This window comes from Manis javanica, chromosome 2 (genome assembly GCF_040802235.1).
Source record: "Manis javanica isolate MJ-LG chromosome 2, MJ_LKY, whole genome shotgun sequence".
Lineage (NCBI taxonomy): Eukaryota > Metazoa > Chordata > Mammalia > Pholidota > Manidae > Manis > Manis javanica.
Genome location: NC_133157.1, coordinates 18,955,243 through 18,976,226, shown reverse-complemented (window position 1 = coordinate 18,976,226; position 20,984 = coordinate 18,955,243). Strand labels below are relative to the sequence as shown.

At 53.1% G+C, this 20,984-nt stretch overlaps 1 protein-coding gene across 7 annotated transcripts in view; it reads left to right on the top strand.

Moving 5' to 3' along the window:
• Positions 1-20,984, top strand: part of COL27A1 (collagen type XXVII alpha 1 chain) — a 135,131-nt gene that overhangs the window by 59,466 nt on the left and 54,681 nt on the right. For 6 of the 7 annotated variants that reach the window (XR_005063758.2, XR_005063757.2, XM_017648729.3 and 3 more), the window contains 9 exons: positions 1,666-1,710; positions 9,348-9,401; positions 10,098-10,142; positions 13,342-13,395; positions 14,551-14,604; positions 15,214-15,267; positions 18,163-18,216; positions 18,383-18,436; positions 20,098-20,142. Coding sequence is in view for 5 of the 7 variants with exons in the window: in XM_017648729.3 (XP_017504218.3) it covers positions 1,666-1,710; positions 9,348-9,401; positions 10,098-10,142; positions 13,342-13,395; positions 14,551-14,604; positions 15,214-15,267; positions 18,163-18,216; positions 18,383-18,436; positions 20,098-20,142 (459 nt within the window). In the remaining 2 variants the exon portion in view is untranslated. The remainder of the gene's footprint in view (positions 1-1,665; positions 1,711-9,347; positions 9,402-10,097; positions 10,143-13,341; positions 13,396-14,550; positions 14,605-15,213; positions 15,268-18,162; positions 18,217-18,382; positions 18,437-20,097; positions 20,143-20,984) is intronic. The other variant, XM_037027330.2, reaches the window with a different exon arrangement.

The following is a 20,984-nucleotide window of genomic DNA, read 5'->3' as shown; positions in this document are numbered from 1 at the left end:
CCATGTCCAGAACTCTTCAGGACACCTGCCACCATTCCCCATCTCTCCTTGGGGCTTCCTGCCTGAGCAGCTGGGCCCAGCTGGGCCCTCCCTGGAGGTGGCTGCTGGATCCGTAACCAGCACCTGATTATGTGGTCATTTCAGTTGCACAAATGCCCCTGGGTCTGAGCTGGGACTGACTCCTGGGCTCCATTTGGGGCTGGAGCCCTGGCCTCAGAGCCAGATGCACTTGGGTGTGAATCCTGTTGCACCACGTGTGGGAGCATGGACACAGCAGTTCACCTGTCTGAATCTCACTTTCCTTATTTATATATGGGGGATTGAAGGCTGGCCTCAGGGGTCTACTGTAGTGCTGAGATGAGACGGGGCAAGGTGTTTGACCCAGAACAAGCAGTCACTGGATGGAGCAATTATAAGTAGTGGGTAACAGCAGGCATATCTACCCGCAAGTTGCTCATGGCTGTCTCCCCAAGGTCATTGCACAAGGCAGAGAGAGATCGGTGGGGTCAAAGAGGTCCTGGGTCTGTGCAGGAGGCAGAGAGGAGCAGGGAAGACTCCTGGGGAAGGTGACATTGGAATTGAGATGAGGAAAGAGGTGAGGGGACATTCCAGGTGGAGGAAAGAGTACCTGTAAAGGCAGAGGGCTGAGAAATCAGAGCCTTTCCTCCTGTCTGTCAGTTACGGGGTTTGCCATTATAAATCACGGTATCATCCTGAGTCCCCTCCCCAAGGGATGTCTTTATACTCATGGCCTCGGGAAGCAGAAGGAGTGCCTGTGTGTGGTCCCAGCTCAGCCACACAGCTGTTGAATGACTTTGCACAAGTCCCCTTCCCAGATCCTCAAGTCCCTCATTTTAAGGCCAAGGCTGCTTCTCACCTCCTCCTTCTTGGTGGCTGTAGGGACCTCCTGTCTGGACAGCCTGGGGCTATACAGATAAAGGAAGACAAAGCCCATCGAAGATGTCGGCAGTTCTCATTGATGATCACCAGTGATCACAATCATTTCTAGAGCTCCCTATTTTTTTTCACACCTTTGCATTTTGAACTTTATCCAAACCCCTCTACCCATCTTCCCTGATGCAAGGCACTGGAGGTCCATTTTTAGAGATGAGGAAATGGTAACTTGCCCACTACTGCACATAGCTGCATCTCCTGACTCCCAGGCAAGAACTCTGTCCAGCATCTCGGACGCCCTTGGAGACAGGAACCTGACTGAGAGCCTCCTTCTGGTGGTGGTGGAAGTTTTCTATGGGCCCCAGCCTCTCCTGGCTGAGTGAGTGGCACTCACTACTTCGTTATTTCCTTGCACTTGACCTTGGGCAAATCACTTAACCTCTCAAGCCTGTTTGCCAACTCTGAAGTGAGAGAGTGAAATGAGATCTGGGTCAACCACCGGGCACATCTTTGTTACCACGATCAGGCTTCTACCCATTCTTTCACACTTACAATTGGAAGATACTAGAATTGGGAATCTAACCTCCCCGTTTGACAGATGTGTAAAGCTGATGGAAGAGTGGGGCAGGGTCTTGTTCAAGCTTCAGGCCAGGAACGAGGAATGGTTAGCTCCAGAGGATCCCACCAGCTACCATGTGGATGATGGTGCGGAGGGGGAGGCCCTGGAGGAAGAGAGGGCAAGTAACCACCTTATTTCCTCTCTGTTCCCAGGGAGAACTGGGTCTGCCAGGACCCCCAGGAGTCCCCGGCCTCATTGTAAGTACAGATGCCTGGGGCGGGGGAGCGCCAGGAGGGGGGTTATGGGGAGCAAGCAAGTCCTGCTAGAAAAGCTCATCTAATCCCAGGAGGACCTGGGGCAGGGAGCTGAGGGAGGAAAGCCCTGCTGTGTGGACTTAGGAGGATCACCTACCTTCTCTGAGCCCCTTTCTTCATTAGCCAAATGGGGGTGGGCCCTCAGAGTGTGAGACTGCCATTGCTTTCACATCCGCTGCCTGTCTGTTGCTGCAAAGAGGTCTAGGCAGATGACAGCATGCCCATTCAGTAGGTGAAATGCTTCAGGTCCAGAGGAAGGAAGTGACTGGCAGAGGAGCAGGGGCTCTGGCCCTCGTTGGGCGGCCTTACTTATCTTTTTCCTCAGAGCACTGACTTCGGGGCCAGACCACCTGAGTTCACATCACCACTCTGCCACATCATGGCTGTGTGACCCAGGCTGGTCACTTACCCTCTCTGAGCCTTAGCTCCTCTGTAAAATGGGGATGATGGTAGAATCCTCTTGGGGTAGCTCTGAGGATCAAATGAGGTATTGCATGTATAGTCCTTGGCCCCAGAGCTAGCATTTAGTAGGTTTTTTTAGTAGGTATGCAATTCAGTGGAGAGTTTTGTTAAGTTAATTATTTTTGTTACCTCCTGATGTGCCTAGGACTGAGAGAGGCCTGTTCATCGGGAGGTAGGCAGTCTGACCTCTGGCTCCATCCAGGTTGGGGTAGGCCTGATGGAGTGGTTCTGTGGACCAAAACCAGGGCTCCCTGCTGGGCGTGCGGGGGGAGCCTTGACCCTGGGCCTGTGCCAAGGGCCAGCAAGAGGCCTGAGCCTGGGAAATGCCTCAAGGAGCTTCCCCCAGGGTCTAATGCCCCTGTGCTCTGTCCTCTGGGTCATTCCTTATGGTGTTTGTGTCTGGGGGCCATGGAGGGACACAAGTAGACTGTTCCCTAGTTTGACAGATGGACTTCCAGCTTTGGCTAATCCAGTACCTGTGCTGAGACATTCTGCTCAGAGGGAGGCTGGAGGAGGCCCCAGGAGCACTGGGGAGGCCAGCCTGCAAAAGGGGCCCGGAGGCCTCCAGAGAGTGTGCTCCTGCTCAGGTGGGTGGGAGCAGAACCTCGTGGGTGGGAGCAGAACCTCGTGGGTGCGGGTGGAGGCTCGGATCCGCCTGTGCCTGAATCCTGGCCTTGCATCCTCCTGGCTCTGTGGTTCTCAGTTATGGCCTCACTTCCTTGAGCCTCAGGGAGACCCTGCCCCTGTGTCAGATGGGATCTTAGTGCCCACTCCTGTCAGGACCACAGATACATGCAGTCGTCTAGTCCCGGGACTAAGAGGGCGATCCCTGGAACCAGATCACTTGCGTTTAACTCCTAGCTCCACCACTCATTTATCTGCAATTCTGAGCAAATTCCTTAACCTCCCTGTGCTTCAATTTCTTTGTGTGTAAAACAGGGATAATATTAGTACCTAGCTTCAAGGATTATTGTGAGGATTTAAAGAAATTAGTACATATCAAGTGCCTGGTAGACAGTAAACACTCAAGAAGTGCTCGTGATAGTAATAGTTATTATTTTGCACACATGTGTACTTTTGCCTGGTAGCAGCTGTCTGGATTGCTGCATTGAGACTTCAAGTCACATTGGAACTTAGTGGGAGAGGGTGCTGTGATTGATTAGTGATGCCTGCCCTGGCTTAGGCTGAGGAAGTGTCAACACATGAATCATACACTTGTCATCCCGGATGTCCATTCAACAGGACTTTGTGGAGCACCTTCCTTGGCCCAAAGCAATGACCTAGATGCTTTGGAAAAAGAAATATCTGCAATGAGAGCTAGAGGACTGGAGTTCTTGAGGCCCTCTGAAGTGTTCTAGTCCAGCCTTCTCTAAGCTCAGCAGGAGTTCCTCCTGGAGCATCTTGGCCATATGGTCATTAAACTCTAACTTGAATGCCCTGTGTTGGAAGCTCCATCCTGTGGGAACCCAGGCCAATTTCACAGGGCTCACAGTGTGCAAGATGTTCCTGTATACTGAGTCCAAGTCATCTCCCTGCCCCTGGGCGAGGCTGTAAAGATGGTCGCTGTTCTTCCCAAGGCTCCTTCCTCAGGCCTAATGCTCCCAATCCCCAAAGCTTTTCTGAAGGGATATTTACATATTCTGGCTGTCATCCTTGGCCTACTTTCCTATTTATTGTTGTCCTGGTGTCCACTAGGTTGGATCCTGAAATGGGGCAAGAATATTTGACCGAATTCACACAGATTCTGGAAACTCAAACTATGTCACCGCAGCCCTTGGCCCTCCTGACTCTACAAAACTCTTTCCCACCTATATTCCTCTTTGCTCTTCCCCATTAGGGTTGTCAGATCAAGTACAAGATGCCCAGAGACAACTGAATTTCTGATGCAATATTTGGTGCACATTTATACTAAAACATCATTCTTTGTTTGTCTGACATTCAGATTTAACTTTATTTCTATTTGATCAGTCTGGTAACCCTATTCACAGTATCTCTTGGGAGAATCCCATTTGGCAGATGGGAAGGTGGAGGCCCTTTCAAAGTCATCCACGAGGCAGGGGAGGATGGAGGCGTGATGGGAGGCCATGTCTCCCGACTCCTAGTCCAGGGCACTCCTCTTCCTCCTCCTCTTCTGGGGGGCCTGAGCTGGGGGTGAGCCCTGGGCGTTTGTGCATTTCTAAGACCCTGGGCCTCCTCATAATACCCCTTCCCAAAGAGCTGACCCTTTGTGCCGTGTGGCTCTGTCTTGCCCTGCTTTCTCTGTCACTTTCAGCCTTGCTTCCCCCTCTTTGTAAATTCCTTTTGCTGCCAAAGATGAACCTACCAAACCACGTCAACTCCCAGAGCCCGTCAGTGCCGCCTCCCACCTAGGACACCCACTCCTGTCCTGGACGTTTGGGAACAGCAGCTTCTGTGCCTGGGGAAATAATTGCCTCTCCAAAGAGCTGGGGAGGAAAGGAATTTTCTAACCAGGACTTAAGGGGAAGAGGAATCCTGAGTCACCTGTGGTTTCCCGGAGGATGTGGGTTTTTAGCTGGGCAAATGGGCATTCCACATACTGATAATCATTTTAATGGGGATTTAAATTTATTCAGTGCCTTCTGTCTAGTCAGCTGAAGTGATTTGCATGCAAGCTGAAACTTCCCCTGTTCTGCAGGCCCTTGCGGGTGGGAGGAAGGGTGTGAGAGGACAGACTAACATTTATGGAGTGTCTGTCCCTCTGTGTGTTCTTGACATGCATCAGGCCACAGGAGCCTCAAGACACTTGAGGCGGGTGACAGCAGCCTGGTAACCCAGAAGGAGAAGCTGGGGCCCGAGGTCACCAGCTGGGGACTTGCAAGCCAGGTCTGTGTGACCCCAATCCCAATAAGCCGCTGGTAGCCCCCTGCAACCTCTGAAGAGAGACTGCCTTGAAACAGCACCCTTGGAGTAATTGAAACCCTTTGGCTAAGCCCGCAGGAGAGGGGTGCCTCATTCCAGAATCTGCCCAACAAAGAAGATTTCTGTCTTTTTTTCTTTTTCTGAGTGACACAAGGAATTTTGGCCCCTCCTTTAATGAGACCCAAAGAATATGTGGTCTGGCCCAAACCCAGCATGTGGGGCCCAGTGGATGAGCCCGCCATATGCTGCCACCAAATGATCGTCTGTCTTTATTTCCTCCTTAGAAAGTGAGGTCAGGAGCCCCATTAGCTGACACTTAGCAAACTGCTGGGTGCCAGGCCCTATGTGAAGTATTTGTACAGCAAGCCTCTGAGGGATTGCCATTGTACCCTTGAGGAAACTGAGGCCCTGAGAGGCCGAAGCACCTGCCCAGGGTCACACAGCTGATACGCTGGGCCTGGGCCTGTGTCCATGGCTCCTGCCCCTCACCCCTGCACCACACGCCTGGCTCCACACAGCTTCTGGGCTGAATGGAGATGGCAGGTGTGTGAGGGGGCACTTATTCTGCCCAGGAGCCAGGACAGGCCACAGCCCTCAGGTCCTCCTTCCCAAGCTGCTGACCTCCTATCGGAGGTTCAGGCAAGAGGCCTGTTGCCTTCAAAGGCAGTTCCAGGGAATGTTGTGGCCAGATGTTATGAGAGCGTGCAGGTTTCTCATTCACTCACGAGTGAGCCACTTTCAGTGAGCACCTCCTCTGGGGCACAGGGCAGACCCCAGGTGGCCACATAGGCACACACATGAATGGTCCTCAGTGTGGAAAGGGCTGAGAGCCGCTGGCAGGGGCCTGACCTGGCCTGTGGAATCAGGAAAGTGATGTTGGTGCTGCAGGTGGAAGGATGAATGGCATTCATGTGGGCACAGGGCAGAACACTCTGGGATGGGGCAGTGGCCAAGGATGTCATGCAGCGGAGGAGCAGCAGGGCAGGAAGGTGAGACGTGGGAGGTGGGCAGGGAGGCTGTGCCAGCATATTTGCCATGGAGAGTGGGCACTAGAAGCACCCAGGTTTTCTTTCAGGGGTCCCTTGCTGGTATACACCAGAGGAGTGGAACTCAGGCCTGGTTTTGCATCTCGAGCCCATCCTCATGCCCCGTCACTTACGAGTGACAGCTGCGATAGCGGTATCACTGGGTCCTTTGTAAACAGTCAGTACAGGGCTTCTGAATGTGGACTGTAGGGCCAGCCAACTGGCCAGCCCTGGGTTCTGGTCCTGCCTGTGTCCCCTGCTCGTTACTTAGTCTTAGGTAAGTGGCTTCCCTTCTCTGTAAGCCTCAGTTTTCTCATCCATAAAATGGAATAGAACTAACAGTGGTGCTGATGTCACGGGGTTACCGTGAGCAGGTGGCGAGTGTCCCAGCAGCCAACAGAAGTCCTGATATAGTGTCAGTTCTCACTAACCAGCATTTGACGAGCCTTCTGGGGCCGAGCGCAGGGTCTGGCGCACAGTAGGCACTCTTCAAATGCTGCTGACGTGGTTGGCTGTGTTCGTGTTGGGAGTCGGCAAGATGAAGGGCAAAGTGTGTAGAGCGGTGTCTTTGAGCTTTAGGCAAACGTGGCCACAGGATCCAAGTGAAGGTCGTTCTTCCTTGCGGGGACTTGCCATACTGTGTGTCGCGTGGCCAGGCTGCCCACAGAGGTGTCTAGCATGGAGCAGACTGGCACTCTGTGGGCTGTACAGGGGGAATGGTGGCCTGGAGTTTTCTCTGTTCCTCCCCTTTTTCAGCCCAGCGTGGGGTCCCAGCAGCATGGGGGGACCTGCCCTAAGCAAGCCCCCCCTTTCCCATGTGTCCCTCAGCTGGAGCCCCTTTTCCACACAGTCCTTGCTCCTTGGGGTTGGATGTGTGCCCTGGCCCCTGCCCCTCCACTCGGAGCCGTTGAGTGTGCACCGGGAGTGTGGGGCCGCAGCAGCGCCCTGTGGCCTCACACAGGTGTCAGTCAGGCCTTACTGAATTCAGTCTCCACACAAGCCACCTTCAGGCCTGAGCGCGGAAGAAGGGGCCTGTGTTCCCGGAGCTGCTGGCTGGTCCTCTGCCTGTGGCTGGGCCCCCGTGGGAGTGACAAGGCCGGCAGAGCCTCCTCTGTTTGTGTACACGGGGAGCTCTGGGCGGGCCACCCCTTGCTCCCTTCATCCAGGAAAAGAGGGAGAGAGAGGCAGCAGCCAAAGCGGCCTGCCCAAGTGCAGCTTTCTGCAGAACTGCCTTCCCGTGACTTCAGCCTCTCCCTGGCCAGTGATCCTGGCTTCTGCATTCCCGTCTCTCCCTTCTCTCCAAAGATTACTTCAGAATTGCCTAGAAGCTCTGGAAACAGACTGCCTGGTGTGACTCCAGCTCTGCCAGCTCTGTGATTCACTCAAGCCCTAATCTCTCAGAGCCTCAGTTTCCTCACCTGTAAAGTGGGGATAGTGGTAGTGCAGATCTTGAAGGGCCGTTGTGAGGATTAATTGAATTGAGTTTTGTAAAGATCTTGGCACAGTGCCTTTTGACCAGTGTTTGTATTCTGTTATCACCTGTTAAAGTGAGACCTCACTTTCGTAATGAAAAGATTACTCAGTAGGAATGAAAGCAAAACTTCTTGGCAGAGGCTTAGGTAGAAGGTTTGGTTTGACCCAATCGGGGGGTGGTAGGTGGGTCCTGAGGTCCAGAGAGGAGAAGTGTTTTGCCCAAGATCATACAGTCTGTCCCTGGCAGGGCCACTGCCAGACTCCAACCTCTGCCTTGACTGGTCTAAGTTGTTCTGGGGGTGGGGGTGGGGAGAATCGGCATGGCCTCAGCCAGGCCACACTGCTGTCTGTGAGCTCTGCACCCTCCCTCCATCTCTACCTGGGGGTGCCTGCTGCATAGGCCCCTTGGCCCTTCTGCAGGAGCCAGGCAGGAATGTGATGTTTCATTCTTTACCAGCCTCCCTTCGAGACGTCTCCACCAGCTCCTACCAGAACCCAGGGCAGCCTTTTTGCTCTACTGCATCAGAGTACTCGCCAGGGGCCTCCCTGGGACCTGACTCAGGGATGTGGGAAACAGGCCCTGGGAAGTCAAGCACATGGATTGAGCTCACAGCACAGTCACAGGGGATGGAAAAGGAAGAGAAGAGCGTTCTCAGGGGCTCGCTTTCTCTGGGCGTGGGCTTTGTGATATGGCCCTTGCTGAGGGCAGAAGTGATGTGGGTAGGCAGGGAGTGAGGACATTTGAGGGAAAGGGAGTGGGCGGGCTTGTTCGGAGAAACTCCAGTCACGCCTTCCCTTTTAACCAGGGTTTCTCACTCAGCACCACCAACACTGTGAGGCAGGGAATTATTTGTTGAGGCTTCTCCGGACTAGATGCCAAGATGCCCCATCAGTTGTAACAGCCCAAAATGCCTCCGAACAGTGCCGAGCACTTTATGAATGTCAGTTACTCCTCAAAACAACTCTAGAAGGTGCAGAGTATTAATCCCCAATTTAGGTGAGGACACTGAGGCATGGAGAAGTTAGGGCCCCAAATCACGCAATGAGTGGGCAGCAGGGGGAGAGGAAGCCAGGTCTGACTGTGCCATAGGCTGGACTCCCCCTTCCAGCCTCTCCCGAGCCCTCCGTGAAGGGCACGCTGTGCTTGGAACTCAGCTCTCCAGGGTCTAGGAACTCCTCTGCTCCTGCCTTGGACTGATTTGATCTTGATCCAACTTGTGGCCCAAGATCTTAGAATCCTAAGGGTCCATCTCCAAGCCTGGGGTGCATGATTGACAGCCCCACTCCTTCCTTGCTGCCATCCCAAGAAGAGAGCTGAGCTTCTGGGGAGCAGAACGTGCCTCACCCTCACTAAGCTAGAGGAATCAAAGCCTCTGTGTTTGCTTATTTAACCCTTGCAACCGCTCTCAGGCAGAGGGACTATTGTCCCTAGTTTATAGATAGAGACTGAAGCCCAAAGAGGTCAGTGACATACCCGATGTCTCTTATCTAAACCTAATAAGAGGTGGGGAGAGGTGGTGGGAGGGGCCGCAATCAAGAATTGAACTTGCGAAAGAACCTGTGTGAACTCTATGCCAACACTTAGGGGAGGTAAACAGAACAGGTAGCACTTTGATTCCAGGACCCATCCAGTGGGACTGTGTCCCAGAAGCCCAGCCCCGGGAGCCTTGGGCATCCTCCCCGCGGGCCGGCTTCCTGGGAGCTGCCTCTCACGGCGTCCTCTCCTTTTTCTCTTCCCAGGGCGACATGGGAGTGTTGGGTCCTATTGGTTACCCAGGACCCAAAGGCATGAAGGTAAACAGGAGGCATCCCTTAATCTGGGTGTCATTCCAAGTGGGCGTCCTCGGACCCATCTCAGCCCAGGAGGAAAGGAGCCCTGATACAGTGTTGCAGGGGGGAGGCCAGGATCCTTAGTGAGGTGCTGGGGTACAAGTTGGCAGGTCAGCAGCTCGGTTCCTGGGCCTGAGAGCCTGTCATCAGTATGTCCGTTATGCCAGACATCTTTACTGGACCGGAGTCCCTGAGCTGAGCATGAGTCTGATGTGGACCTCAGGACATTGGAAGTCCAGTGGGGGGCATCACCAGGGGCATGGAAACTGTAATGGCAAACTAGTGAGCTCAGTACATCCCTGAGTGGGATGCGCATGCAGGAGAAAGATGGGCTAAAACTGCTAGGTCCACGTTCCAGGGACGAGGCCATTTGGTCAACCTGCATTTGACCCTGCTCATTAAAGCCCATCTCTCCCCATCAGTACGTTTCTCCTCTGTATTTGTTCAGAGTACTGTGGTTCGCAAGTCGCCTGCCCCTTCTCATGCTCCTTCAGTCCACACCATTGCCCTCTGAGCTAGGGGTCATTGTCCTCTTCTGCAGATGAGAAAACTGAGCCCTAAGTTGGGGCCTCTAGTGCCAGGTCTCCCAGAAACCTAGGGCTTCTGACTTGTGTGGCTTTGAGCCTACCCCCCAGCTGGACTCTGGCCTTTGTCTTGCAGGGACTGATGGGCAACGTGGGGGAACCCGGACTGAAAGGTGATAAGGTGATCTGAATACTCCCTTATTGCACTGTGTTTTATCTGCATGCGAACAACCCCCCTCCACCTCGACGCTGCTGCTGATTTCTCACCAGGTCCACTCCCCTGCCTCCCCTCTGGCTTTCCTAAATCTGTGCTCCCCAGCTTCCTCCTTGTACCTCTGGGTGGGGCTCAGACAGATGGTCTGGGGGGCATGCACACCTTACAGACAGCATGGGGAAATGTTGAGTCGGGGATAAGGCAACGCTGGTCTCTGAATTCAGAGAGCAGAGCTGAGGCCAGCTTCTGGGCTTAGAGGCAAATGCCTCAGAACAGAGGGAGGGTACGGGTTGGGTGGGTGGGGTGTTGCTGAGAGGATGGGCCCCGGAGCAGAGATATGATATGGATCCAGAAACCTCTGCCAGGCATTGGAGGAAAAGGGTCCACATAAACCTTCCAGATTGGAATTGGAACCCAACCCCAGAGAGCATGTGGTCTGAAAATGCCAGGGATGAGCCAGAAAAGGCCTCTGAGCCCCTGCCCCACTTTCCTCCCGGCTGCCATGTGTCCTCCCCACAGCTCTGCTGCTGAACTCACCCCGTGCCAAACCAGAGCTGTGGGTGGGTAGGTGGGACCCTGTGGCCCAGAGCAGGGCAGCAACTGGCCTGGGTCCTGCAGCATCTCAGTGACAGACACATGGGTGGTGGGGGGCAGTGTGCCCTATACTCTGCCCTGTGGCCATCTTTGTGCTCCCCCTTCAGTCTGTTGGCAAACCAGGCACCCCAAAGTGGGTGAGGGAGGGCTTCAGGGCAGCCTCCAAGTTTCCACAAGACTGAGCAGTTGTGAGCTGCCCCACAGTTCCCATGGCCGGGCTCCTTGTGCACCTGTCTTCAGGTGACTCTGCTCCCCTAAACCTGAGAAACAGGAGCAGGTGTCAGTGCTGGGGGCCATCTGAGTGCTCTGTGGGGCTTAACCCATCCATCCTCCAATCCCCTGTGAGGTCGGAAGCTTGCCTGAGCGTACACAGCTAGTACATAGTGTCAGGATTTGAACCCAGGCACCTGCCTCCAGTGCTGACATTCACAGCTGGGTCGACAGACCCAAAGAGAAGAGATGTGTCAAAGGAAACTCAGTGGTCCAGTAGGGGAGCCAACCCAGGTCCCTAGGCTCTTAGAAAATTAGAATTGCTGGGCTGCAATGGGCACAGCCAGATTGCCTTACTCACACCCCCACCCCTATGTTGCCAGGGGCAGGGGGTGCAGAACTACTCCTTTCTATGTCTCCTTCCCCCTTTCCATCCCCTGCTGTCACGCCAAGCCTCCAGCCACAGTCCTCTCGGCCTCCCCCACTCAGCCCCGCCTTCGACTCTGCCCTGCTGGCTGCTAAGCCCCCTCTTCTGAGGCCCTCCCTCTCCAGATAAACGGGCTTTCTGTTGGAGGTGGGGGCTTTCCCACAGCTACCTGTTTCCTCTAAGGTTTGACTTCAGCACTCCGGAAAAGCTGAAGTCATGGGCAAGGGGAAAGGAAGTGGGGGAATGGGAGTAGTGAGCTTTTTATAGGTCCCTTTGCAGAGCTGGCCTCTAGCTCATTTTCTTCAGGAACATGGAAATAAATGTGTTACATAGAACTCGGCTGTCGTGCTGACTAGTGGTGCCTGGGACATGTAGAAATGTGAAATCTCTGGAAAAAAAAAAAAAAGAAGTAGAGGAAATTATTTTCCTGCCTGTAGTTCTTAGGAAAATCATATAAGCTTGGGGGTTAAAAGAATAGAGAAAGAAATCTCTTTCCCACTCCTTTGGCTGGAGAGGGGTGTTAATGTTGCTGAGAGGGGGGTTCTGATCAGCCTCTCTTGCACTTCCCACCCCTGGACCCTCCCCTGGGGTGACAGAGCCATCCCTGCGTGTTCCGTGGTTGTCCTGCCTAGAATCCCAGATTTTCCATGACCCAACCTGGCCTCAGTCCCACTTACAACCCCTTGGCTCGTCTCCCCACATGGAGGCACATTCTGGAACCGACTTGCCTGCTCCAGGCCCAGCTTTCTCCAAATCCATTGTCCTGATTTCCTAGATGTCTTTTAAACTTCTTTTTTTTTTTTTTCTTAACCTCTCACTCCTCCTTTGAATATTTAAAAAAAAAAAGGAAAAAAGTGTTCTTTGGTTCCCAAAACCCTGGGATGTTGTACAGAATTTTCCAAATTGGAAAAATCAAAGTAAGTTTTTAAAAAGTTTTTAAAAATTCTGGCTTTTGTTCAACCAAGGAAGTTCCTCTGCTGGGCCAGAGCCTTAACCGTATAATGTGGGTTTGCAAAGATTCCCCATCCTTTCTGGGTTTTTCCTCCCCGTTCTACCAGTGCTGCCAGGGCTGTGAATGTTTTCTGCAGTCCGGGGGCCAACGTTCTGTGGGTATGTCCTACATGGAAAGCTGGAAACGATGAAAGCTGTGTGATGTGATCTGGCTCTAAGATGAAACATCTCCCGATCTGGTTCTGCGACAGCTCATTTACCAGGACGTGGCTGAAAACAGGGAGGGAGCAGGAGAGACCTCCGACAGCCAAAATCAGTGTCACCAAGCCTATGCAATATGTCATCTTAGGGAAGAAACACCCCGACCTAACTCAAGATCAGTTTACTTGCTGTTTACACAGAGTCTTGGCCAGCCAGGCTCTCTGGTTTCTCATACTATAGCTGATGAAAGGCAACTGATTAGAAGTAGACCTATGCCGATGCTGGCATAGGAACTCCCACAGAAACAAGTGACAGCTCCCTGGTGAAGAGTATCAAGCCACAGATGCAAGCACTTGGCAGCCACAGTGGTGTGGGCCTATTGTACAGGCTGCACATGCTCCTATGTGACGTCGCTGATGATGAAGAGGTTGGAAGAGCAAGAAACAAGCTTCTCTGACCTGCGGATGTCAGTTCTCCAGGAAAGGCCAGGCGACAGTGGGCAATTTCGCTTCTGTTCGTGAAGTTTTCAGCCATCAGAGCAGCCACACGCAGATCTGCAGACAGGCTGGCTCTGTCCCCCACCAGGGCCTGCCTTCCCCAGCCAGGCTTTTCACTGGTCCCCGAGTGGCCTGTCTTTTACTGTCACAAGGTTGCTGCTGGTCAGGTCAATTTCCGGGAACAGCCTCAGCAAAGCTGTACCTTGCCAGTGGGTCTGGGAGTGGGGGAGACTTCCAGAACCCACCATGGTCTCCAGTGTGACCTTCTCTGCTGGTGTATATTTAGGGTGAACAAGGGGTTCCGGGTGTGTCGGGAGATACCGGATTCCAAGGAGACAAGGTAATTGCAACAGAGTCACCCCTCCGTGCTGCTCCGCTCTTCTCTCATCCTGCCTTCCCTCCCAGGGCCCCTCTTGGGTCAGGATCACCTGCAAGATGGCTTCCTTTCACACAGTCCTGTCTTCTCCATTCTCTGTCCACCCTCTCATCATCTCTTCTCTGGACTTTACAACAGCCTCCTGACTTATTTCCAGACCTCCAGCCTCATCCCTCCCAGTCTGTCTTTGTCACTGCCACAGAATTGTCTTGACAGTACAGCTCTGCACTGTGCTCACAAACCATCCATGGCTCCCTACTGCTTCTAAAGTGAAGTCCCGGCACCCAGGACCCCAGGGAGCAGGCTGCCCTGACGTTTTCCTGCCCCTTGCCTTTACAGCGCCAGCCCCACTGAACTGCCCACTGCCCATTGAGGCTGTGGCATTGCTGCCTGGCCGGACACACCCCCCTCCCAGCCTCAGCACAGCACAGCCCCGCCCTGTTATTTAGAAACCTGCTCGGATGCCATTTACTCCACTTGCTCAGGAAGTTGATAGAGAGACTTGTGCTCAGTCCCCTGCCAGGCAGTGAGCTCCCTAAGGAGATGGCCCGAGGCTGCCCTGGCACAGCTTGGCTCAGGGTCCTGCACAGAAGAATGAACATTTAGGACATGTTTGAGTAAGTGAGTGAATTACTGGCCTTCCTGATTGACTGATGAGCTGAGGCAGCCTGCTGAGGCTGGCTCTTCTTTACCTGTGTCTGGCACCATGTGGCCACATCTGGACCTTACCCAGTCAGTCAGCAAGGCCCAGAGATTGGCCAGCTCCCTCTTGGCTGGCTTGTCCTGACCCAGCCTCAGTGTCTCTGGGGGGTAAGCTCTTCTCCCCAGGTCCGGCTGCTTCTCCCCAGGCCCCAGCGTTCCCCAGGCATAAAGGGCGCTATGGTGTTGGCTTAGAGCCCAGGGTCCCAAGTCCCAGGATGACCTGGTGAGGACAGAGGCTGCTATCTCACCTCGCGTTCCCAGGGTCCAGCCCGCAGGGATGCTGGGCTGGAGCTCGCAAGCAGGGAAAGACGGAGAGCTCCTCCCCACCAAGGTCTTGGCAGGCAAGGAGACTGAACAGCTGACCTTCTGGCCATTTCTGTTCCTCACTAACCCCAGCCTGCTCTGGCTCTTTTCCAGGGGAGCCAGGGATTGCCAGGGTTTCCAGGTGCACGGGGAAAGCCAGGGCCCCTGGTAAGTACCTTCTCCAAAATCCCCAAACTTCACATTCTCCACGTGGTCATGGAATGTGGCCAGGGGCACCATCAGGGACTCATTTCCTCCTGCAAAGCCCTGGGAGGCAAACACAGCAGGGCAGGAATGAAGCTTCACCCATTTTACAGATGAGAACACTGAGGTCTAGAGGGGCAGGAATTCATCCAGCATCATAGGCCTCAGTCAAAACCCTTGCCCATCACACAGGCCTCCCAATGGCTTGTAAATGGTAATGTTATTAGTAATAGCAGTGGGTGTCATTTTCTTAATGTTACAGTGGATCAGATCCTTCCTCTCCTATACCTCTCTCAAGGCTGCCAACAACCTCAGGGGATTAGACAATTATTATTGCTCCCATTTTATAGATGGGAAAGCCAAGGTTCTGCTAGGTGAAGTGATTTGCCCAGCATCCCGTGGCTAATAAGCATAGGAGACAGGGTTTGAACAGTAGCTCCTAGTTGTCTAGGCACATTTCTTGTACTGCTGAGCTTTTCCAACCACCCATTACCAGGGGCATAATACAAGGGGTCAGTGGAAAGTGGACCCTCACTTACCACTGCCTCCCCTGCAATCTCTTCTCTTCCACAGGGCAAAGTTGGAGACAAAGGATCCCTTGGGTTTCCTGGCCCCCCTGGGCCCGAGGTATGTGATGCCCTATTTCTCTGTATCTCACTGCAACTGGAGCTGGGTGTTGTCCTGGGGAAACTAAGGCCCACATATGGGGAGTGACCTGTCTGAAGTCACTCAGCAAATGAGAGGTGGGGATGAGAATAAAAATTCTGAGCTTTCCTTTCTGCCTCTGCAGCATGCCTCCTCCTCCACTTCTGGCTTCCCCAGGGCCCCCTACAGCAGTGGGAGAGAAGCTGGTCTCAGCTTTGTGGCCACCTTTACAGTCACCAGAAAACACATCAGGAAAGCCCTCTAAGCACAGGCCCTTAACAGGAGCTCCCCACATCCTCTACCCTGAGATTTCAGACAGCAAACCCCTCTGAGTCCTGGAACTTTTCCATCCACTCATATCTACCCTGGAAGTTCAGGGCTCAGAGCTCCCAAAAATGGGGAGCAAGAAGCAAAAGTACAATCCTAGTGTTTGAATGAAGAATGAGGCATAGTATGAGTAAGTAGAACCCTGAGAGTTTCTAATACAGGTGATAATCAGCATAGGTAGGCTAAATGCTTATTAAAGCTGACACATACAATGGAATGAGGCCCCTGGTTGAGTTCTTTTTGCCCCCCTCCCTCCACGCCCCAATACAGGGACTATTCTCTGGGGAACAGGGTGAGCAGAGCAGTGCCAGGGCTGTTGTTTGTCTGGGATCCTCAGCACCCAGGCCCTCCAGGAGGTCTGGGCCAGTCCAAGCCATAGCGTCCCACCCACCCACAACTCCTTGGCCTACGGCCTTGCTCTTCCATGAGGTCTCGGAGATGAAAGTCTGGCTTTGCTGCATTCTGCAGACCCTTCCGAAGGTTACTCCTGGTGTCGCCCCGATGGAGGAGGGAGTGTTTCCTGAAAGCTAGCTCCAAGTTCTGACTTTCTACTTTGTTGACTTTGGCCATGACACAGTCCTATCTTTAGACAAATGGAGCTGGCCTCTCTTCCATGGCCCTGATTCTTTCAGGAATCTTCAGTCACTGTGGAAAAAGACTTTTCTGGGAGTCTGGGTTTCTCAGCAGTCTAGCCAGTAAGGGTGGAAAGCATGCCCCCTCACAATTATTAGGCACCACCTTGTGCCAGGAGGCTGTGTATTATCTTTGCGACGAGAACTTGTTGAATCACTCTTAGGACTGCGTGAGGCAACTATTACCACCACCATTTTATAGATGAGGAAACTGAGTCATAGAGCAGGGCAGTGACTTCCTCAAGGTCACCCACCTACTTGTAGTGAAGAAGGTCTACTTCGGCTCTCTCCTGGGTCCCTGGGTAGACCGGGGGTCTGCTCTCCCATCTTTGTGTTCTGTTTGGATTGGCTGACTCCATATGCAGAAAATGGCTCTGCTCAGCTGAAGACAGAAGCTGATGACCTTTCCCAGTATTTGTCCCTTCCAAGACCGTGGGTGGGAGCTCTAGCTTCCCAGCCCTCACGTGAGTGAGATCTCTCGCTCATCAGTGGGTCCGATCTGTGTGAGTACCAGAATTTGATAGCATCCTGACATCCAAGTTCTCCCTGGAGATAGGCCCACCCCAGCCAGACTTGTTTTCCTAGGACACAGGATCCAAAATCCTTATGGATGCAGATTTTTATTGAGCTGCATTTATTATTAGTTCAGCTGCCAGGCCCTGAATGAGGCACTTGGCTTGCATTGTTCCTTTTGAGCTTCATAACAGCCCTGTGAGGTGGTATTATCGTCACCATTTTATAGATGAGGAAACAGAGGCCCAGAGACGCTCAGGAACCTGTCTAGGGCCACACAGTGAGTCGGTAGCAGAACGGGATTTTGAGCCTCTCAATTTGAAGAAAAAGACATGGGGCTTTGGCTTCCTATGTTAATTCAAAATTCAGGGTCATTCTTGCCTTTGCTAGTGAGAAAAGTGAGAGGATGTTTGAGCTGAAATTTAACAGAAGTTACCAGAAGATCAAAAGAAGAAAAGAAAAGCTACTTAGGAAGGCAAAGTGGATGTGGTAGTGAGAAGGGTATTTTGGTCTCAGGAATTCTTGTAAGAAGGCTTTGGTTTCTAGCTGGCAGGAAACTGCTGCCCCCAAAGCAGGTGGGACTCTAGGCTGAATTAACAGAGGTGTTATGCCTAAAACAAGGAAGGGGATGTTCCCATATTGGCCTGTGCTGGTCCATTCACACCCAGAATAGCATGGGGACCTAGTCATCACCAACAGTAGAAACTGACCAATTGAAGGCAGTCAGACTGAAGGGCCCCAGTCCCCTGGCTAGACGCAGTTGAAGGGACAGGTAGAAGCAGACCTCTGGGGATGGGGTAACTGGTCTCCAAATTGTGCAAAGATCACAGTGGGTAGAGTGACCCTTTGTGGGTCCCTGAAGGGCAGCACGAGGTTGTTGAGGGAAAAGAGATGGGATTCTGCTCCATGTCAGGAAGAAGCTTCCACTACGATTACCCACTGGGAATAGGCCCTGTCTGGAGCAGTGAGTCCTACACGCTTAGCCAGGACATCATAGGGTTTTAGCTTTGTACAGAATGAACTGAGATTAATTAGCTCAGCATTTTTCAACCCTTCCAAAGTTATGGCAGACCCAGAACTTAATCAGCCTGCAGAATCACTGCAATCCGAGGTTGATCCTTTGCAGAGCAGAGGATGGCTCTGAACTTTTTGAAGCAGAGGCCCGGGACACAGGAAATTCTGGGCTAGATGCCCTTGTATGTGCTTGTTCCTGTGCTCAGTTCTTTCCTTCATCGTCTTAATTTTCTTGGCAACTCTCCGAGGGTGATCCCTGCTGGAGAACCAAGGATTGCAGGGTTGGGGTGGTTAACTGACCTGCTCTAGGTCAGCCCCCTCGAAGACCTATGCTCTTGGCATCTCCCTTCACAGTCCCCATGCGTGACCCCTGCTCTCTGCTTCCTCTCAGGGATTCCCTGGAGACATTGGCCCCCCTGGGGACAACGGCCCAGAAGGCATGAAGGTGAGTCCCTGCCCAGGTAGCTCCAGCCCAAGAAGCTGAGAGCTCTGTGGAAACCACAGGCCCTCCGGGCTGGCTGCCTGGCTTGGAAGCAGAGGAAGGACTTGCCAGCCTGTGAAGGAGATGGAGGTGCTACCTCTGAGACCCCTTTCTGTTCCCTTCTCACCAGGGTAAGCCTGGAGCCCGAGGCCTGCCGGGACCCCGTGGGCAGCTGGGCCCTGAGGTGAGACTGTCTGGCCCTGACTCTTGCCCTTTCCTCCACAGCCCCAGCCTGCTGCGTCCTGGGTCCTGGAGGCCTTAGCTGGAGGCCAGGGCCCCTCAGCCAGGACGCAGCCCAGAGTGGCCTTGGGCTCACCTTCTAGCTCATCCTTTGCAGCCCTGCCCTATGACCCATGCAGGGTCCTTCCCTGCCCTGGTCTGGCTGGCAGGTCACCCCCTCCCTCCATGGCATCCCACCAGCGTTGGGTTGGTCTCTTGGTGGCTCACAGTAGCATGTGTGTTGGGCGTTGTGTGGGAATCATTAGCTCTATCTTAGAGGAGAGACCCTGAGACTCAGAGGGGGTGAAGAAACTGTGTGGGGTCCCATGGTGTGGCAGACAGGGTCAGGATTTGAGCCCAGGTCTGCTTGAGCCCAAAGCCGATAATAGATAGACTCTGGGCTTCTGGGAACTGCCTGGCAGCATCCCCACAAGACTTGAACAACAAACACTCTAAGTGGCAGAGTGAAGATTTGCTTATTTATTCTCATGATGACGGCAATTGAGAAGTTCTCCACAGGCCTGTTGGAGCACTAGCTGGAGGATTTTCGGGTACCTCAGGGGCTAGCCCCAGATTTTGCCTGTGCACAAGGCCCTCTGCCACCCACCTTGGCTTAGACTCCAGGACCACGGTGAGAGAGGAGACCCAGACTCACTGTGACCACGGACAGGCATCCAGCAGGCATGAGTCCCTTTTCACGCTGGCTTTGTGTCTGGCAGGGTCCCAGTACAGCTCTGGAACCACCACATGGGGCTGCTTTCCTGGAAGCTGGGGGGACAGGTCTGGAGGGGGCCCCTTGGTTAAGCCTGGTATGCCAGAGGGACCAGTTTGGAGGCTGCCCACACCTGTGGGAGGATCTGAAGAGTCTCCATAGGCCAGAGTAGGAAGAGTGGGGAGAGGAGGGAAAGACAGTGCCAGCCACGTGCTTCTGTCCACACTTGCATTACTGCTGGAGAAAACCGCCAATATTCCTGCCACTTGCTCATCTCTTCATTGATTCATTCATCCACCCATACGTTCATTCACTTCTCCATTTATTCCCTCCCATACTCTCCTCCCGACCATCAGTCACCACACATCCACTCAACACTGCACACCCATCCTGAGTCATGTTTGCTGGGCGGAGTTGGGGGGGCTTCATAAAAGAATAAGAGATTGTTGCTGTCCTCCAGGAACTCAACTTAAGCTACTCATCCTATTTTAGGATGATCCTCAGTATACTGTTACAGACAGGGAAACTGAGGCACAGTGAGGCTAAGGTCTTTCAACAAGTAAATGGCAGAGTTCAGAAAAGAGCTCTTAGCTTTGTGCTGCAATCTGGGGCTCTAGTCGCACAGTATACGATGGGGTTTGACTTTCCTGCGCAGCACTGCCAGGAACCAGGCTGGTCACATTCAGGTGACACTGGGAGCCTCATGCACACTGCTCCCTGTGTGGCCTGGCCTCTAGGCCATGACCTGTGCCGCCTCTGCCCTGGGTAGGGCTGGGGGGCTGCCCAGGTGCACCATTTCTCTTAGTCCAAGAGAGTTCTCCCCTGTCCACCCCTTTCCCTCCTTTCTGGCCAGGTTCTCTGATTCTCCTCCTGATTGACTTTGTTCTTTCCTCTTTTGTGTCATCCAACTCTAGGGAGATGAGGGACCCATGGGGCCACCAGGGGCCCCTGGCTTAGAGGTAAGTGCTGCTGGTCTGTGTGTGTGTGGGGGGGGGATTTGTTGCACCGACCCAGCTTAGGGGGATGGGCGACATCTGGGTGGTGCTCTGGAGAGAAGCCATCAGTGAGGGCCTTGGGCCAGCCGGAGAGGGAACTCGGTAGTTCAGACCCCAAAGGAGAGAGGCAGGAGGCAGGAAACCAACCAGCTCCTCTTCTTTGCATTCATCTTCTTTGAATTCTCCCAGGAGAGGGGCGCTGTTTTTCTTAGATTCATTCAAGGACATCAAGGCTGCAGGAGCCGGGGGTTTAGCCTGGTATCTGCCAGCCAGGAGCCAGGGTGCCCCGCCTGTAACCTCGCACTCCGTTCTCTCCAGTGCTGCAAGGGACCTTCCCAAGGTCCTTGTCCCACCCCATCCTCCTCCCAGCCATTGCAGAAGTCAGCAGTTCATGGATTTTTTGGTCTCAAGAACTCCTGATGCTCTTAAAAATGGTTGAGAACCTAAAATGCTTTTCTTTGTGTGGGTTACATCTATCTTTCTGAGTTTAGTAATTAAAACTGAGAAATTGCAAATGTATTTATTATTCCACTTAAAATGAATAATAAACTCATTTCATGGTCACAAAAATAATAGCTTTACAAAATATAAATATATTTTCCCAAGTAAAATAGCCTAACAAAAAGAGTGGCATTGTTTCGCCATTTTTGCAAACCTCTTTAACGTCTGGCTTAAAAGAAGTCAGCTGGGCTCTCCAGTCTACTTACACATTCAGTGTGCTAATGATGCCACATGTCATGTAGCCTTTGGAAAACACTGCTTGCATTTACGAGCATGAGCATGGCACAGGCAAATGACATCTTAGT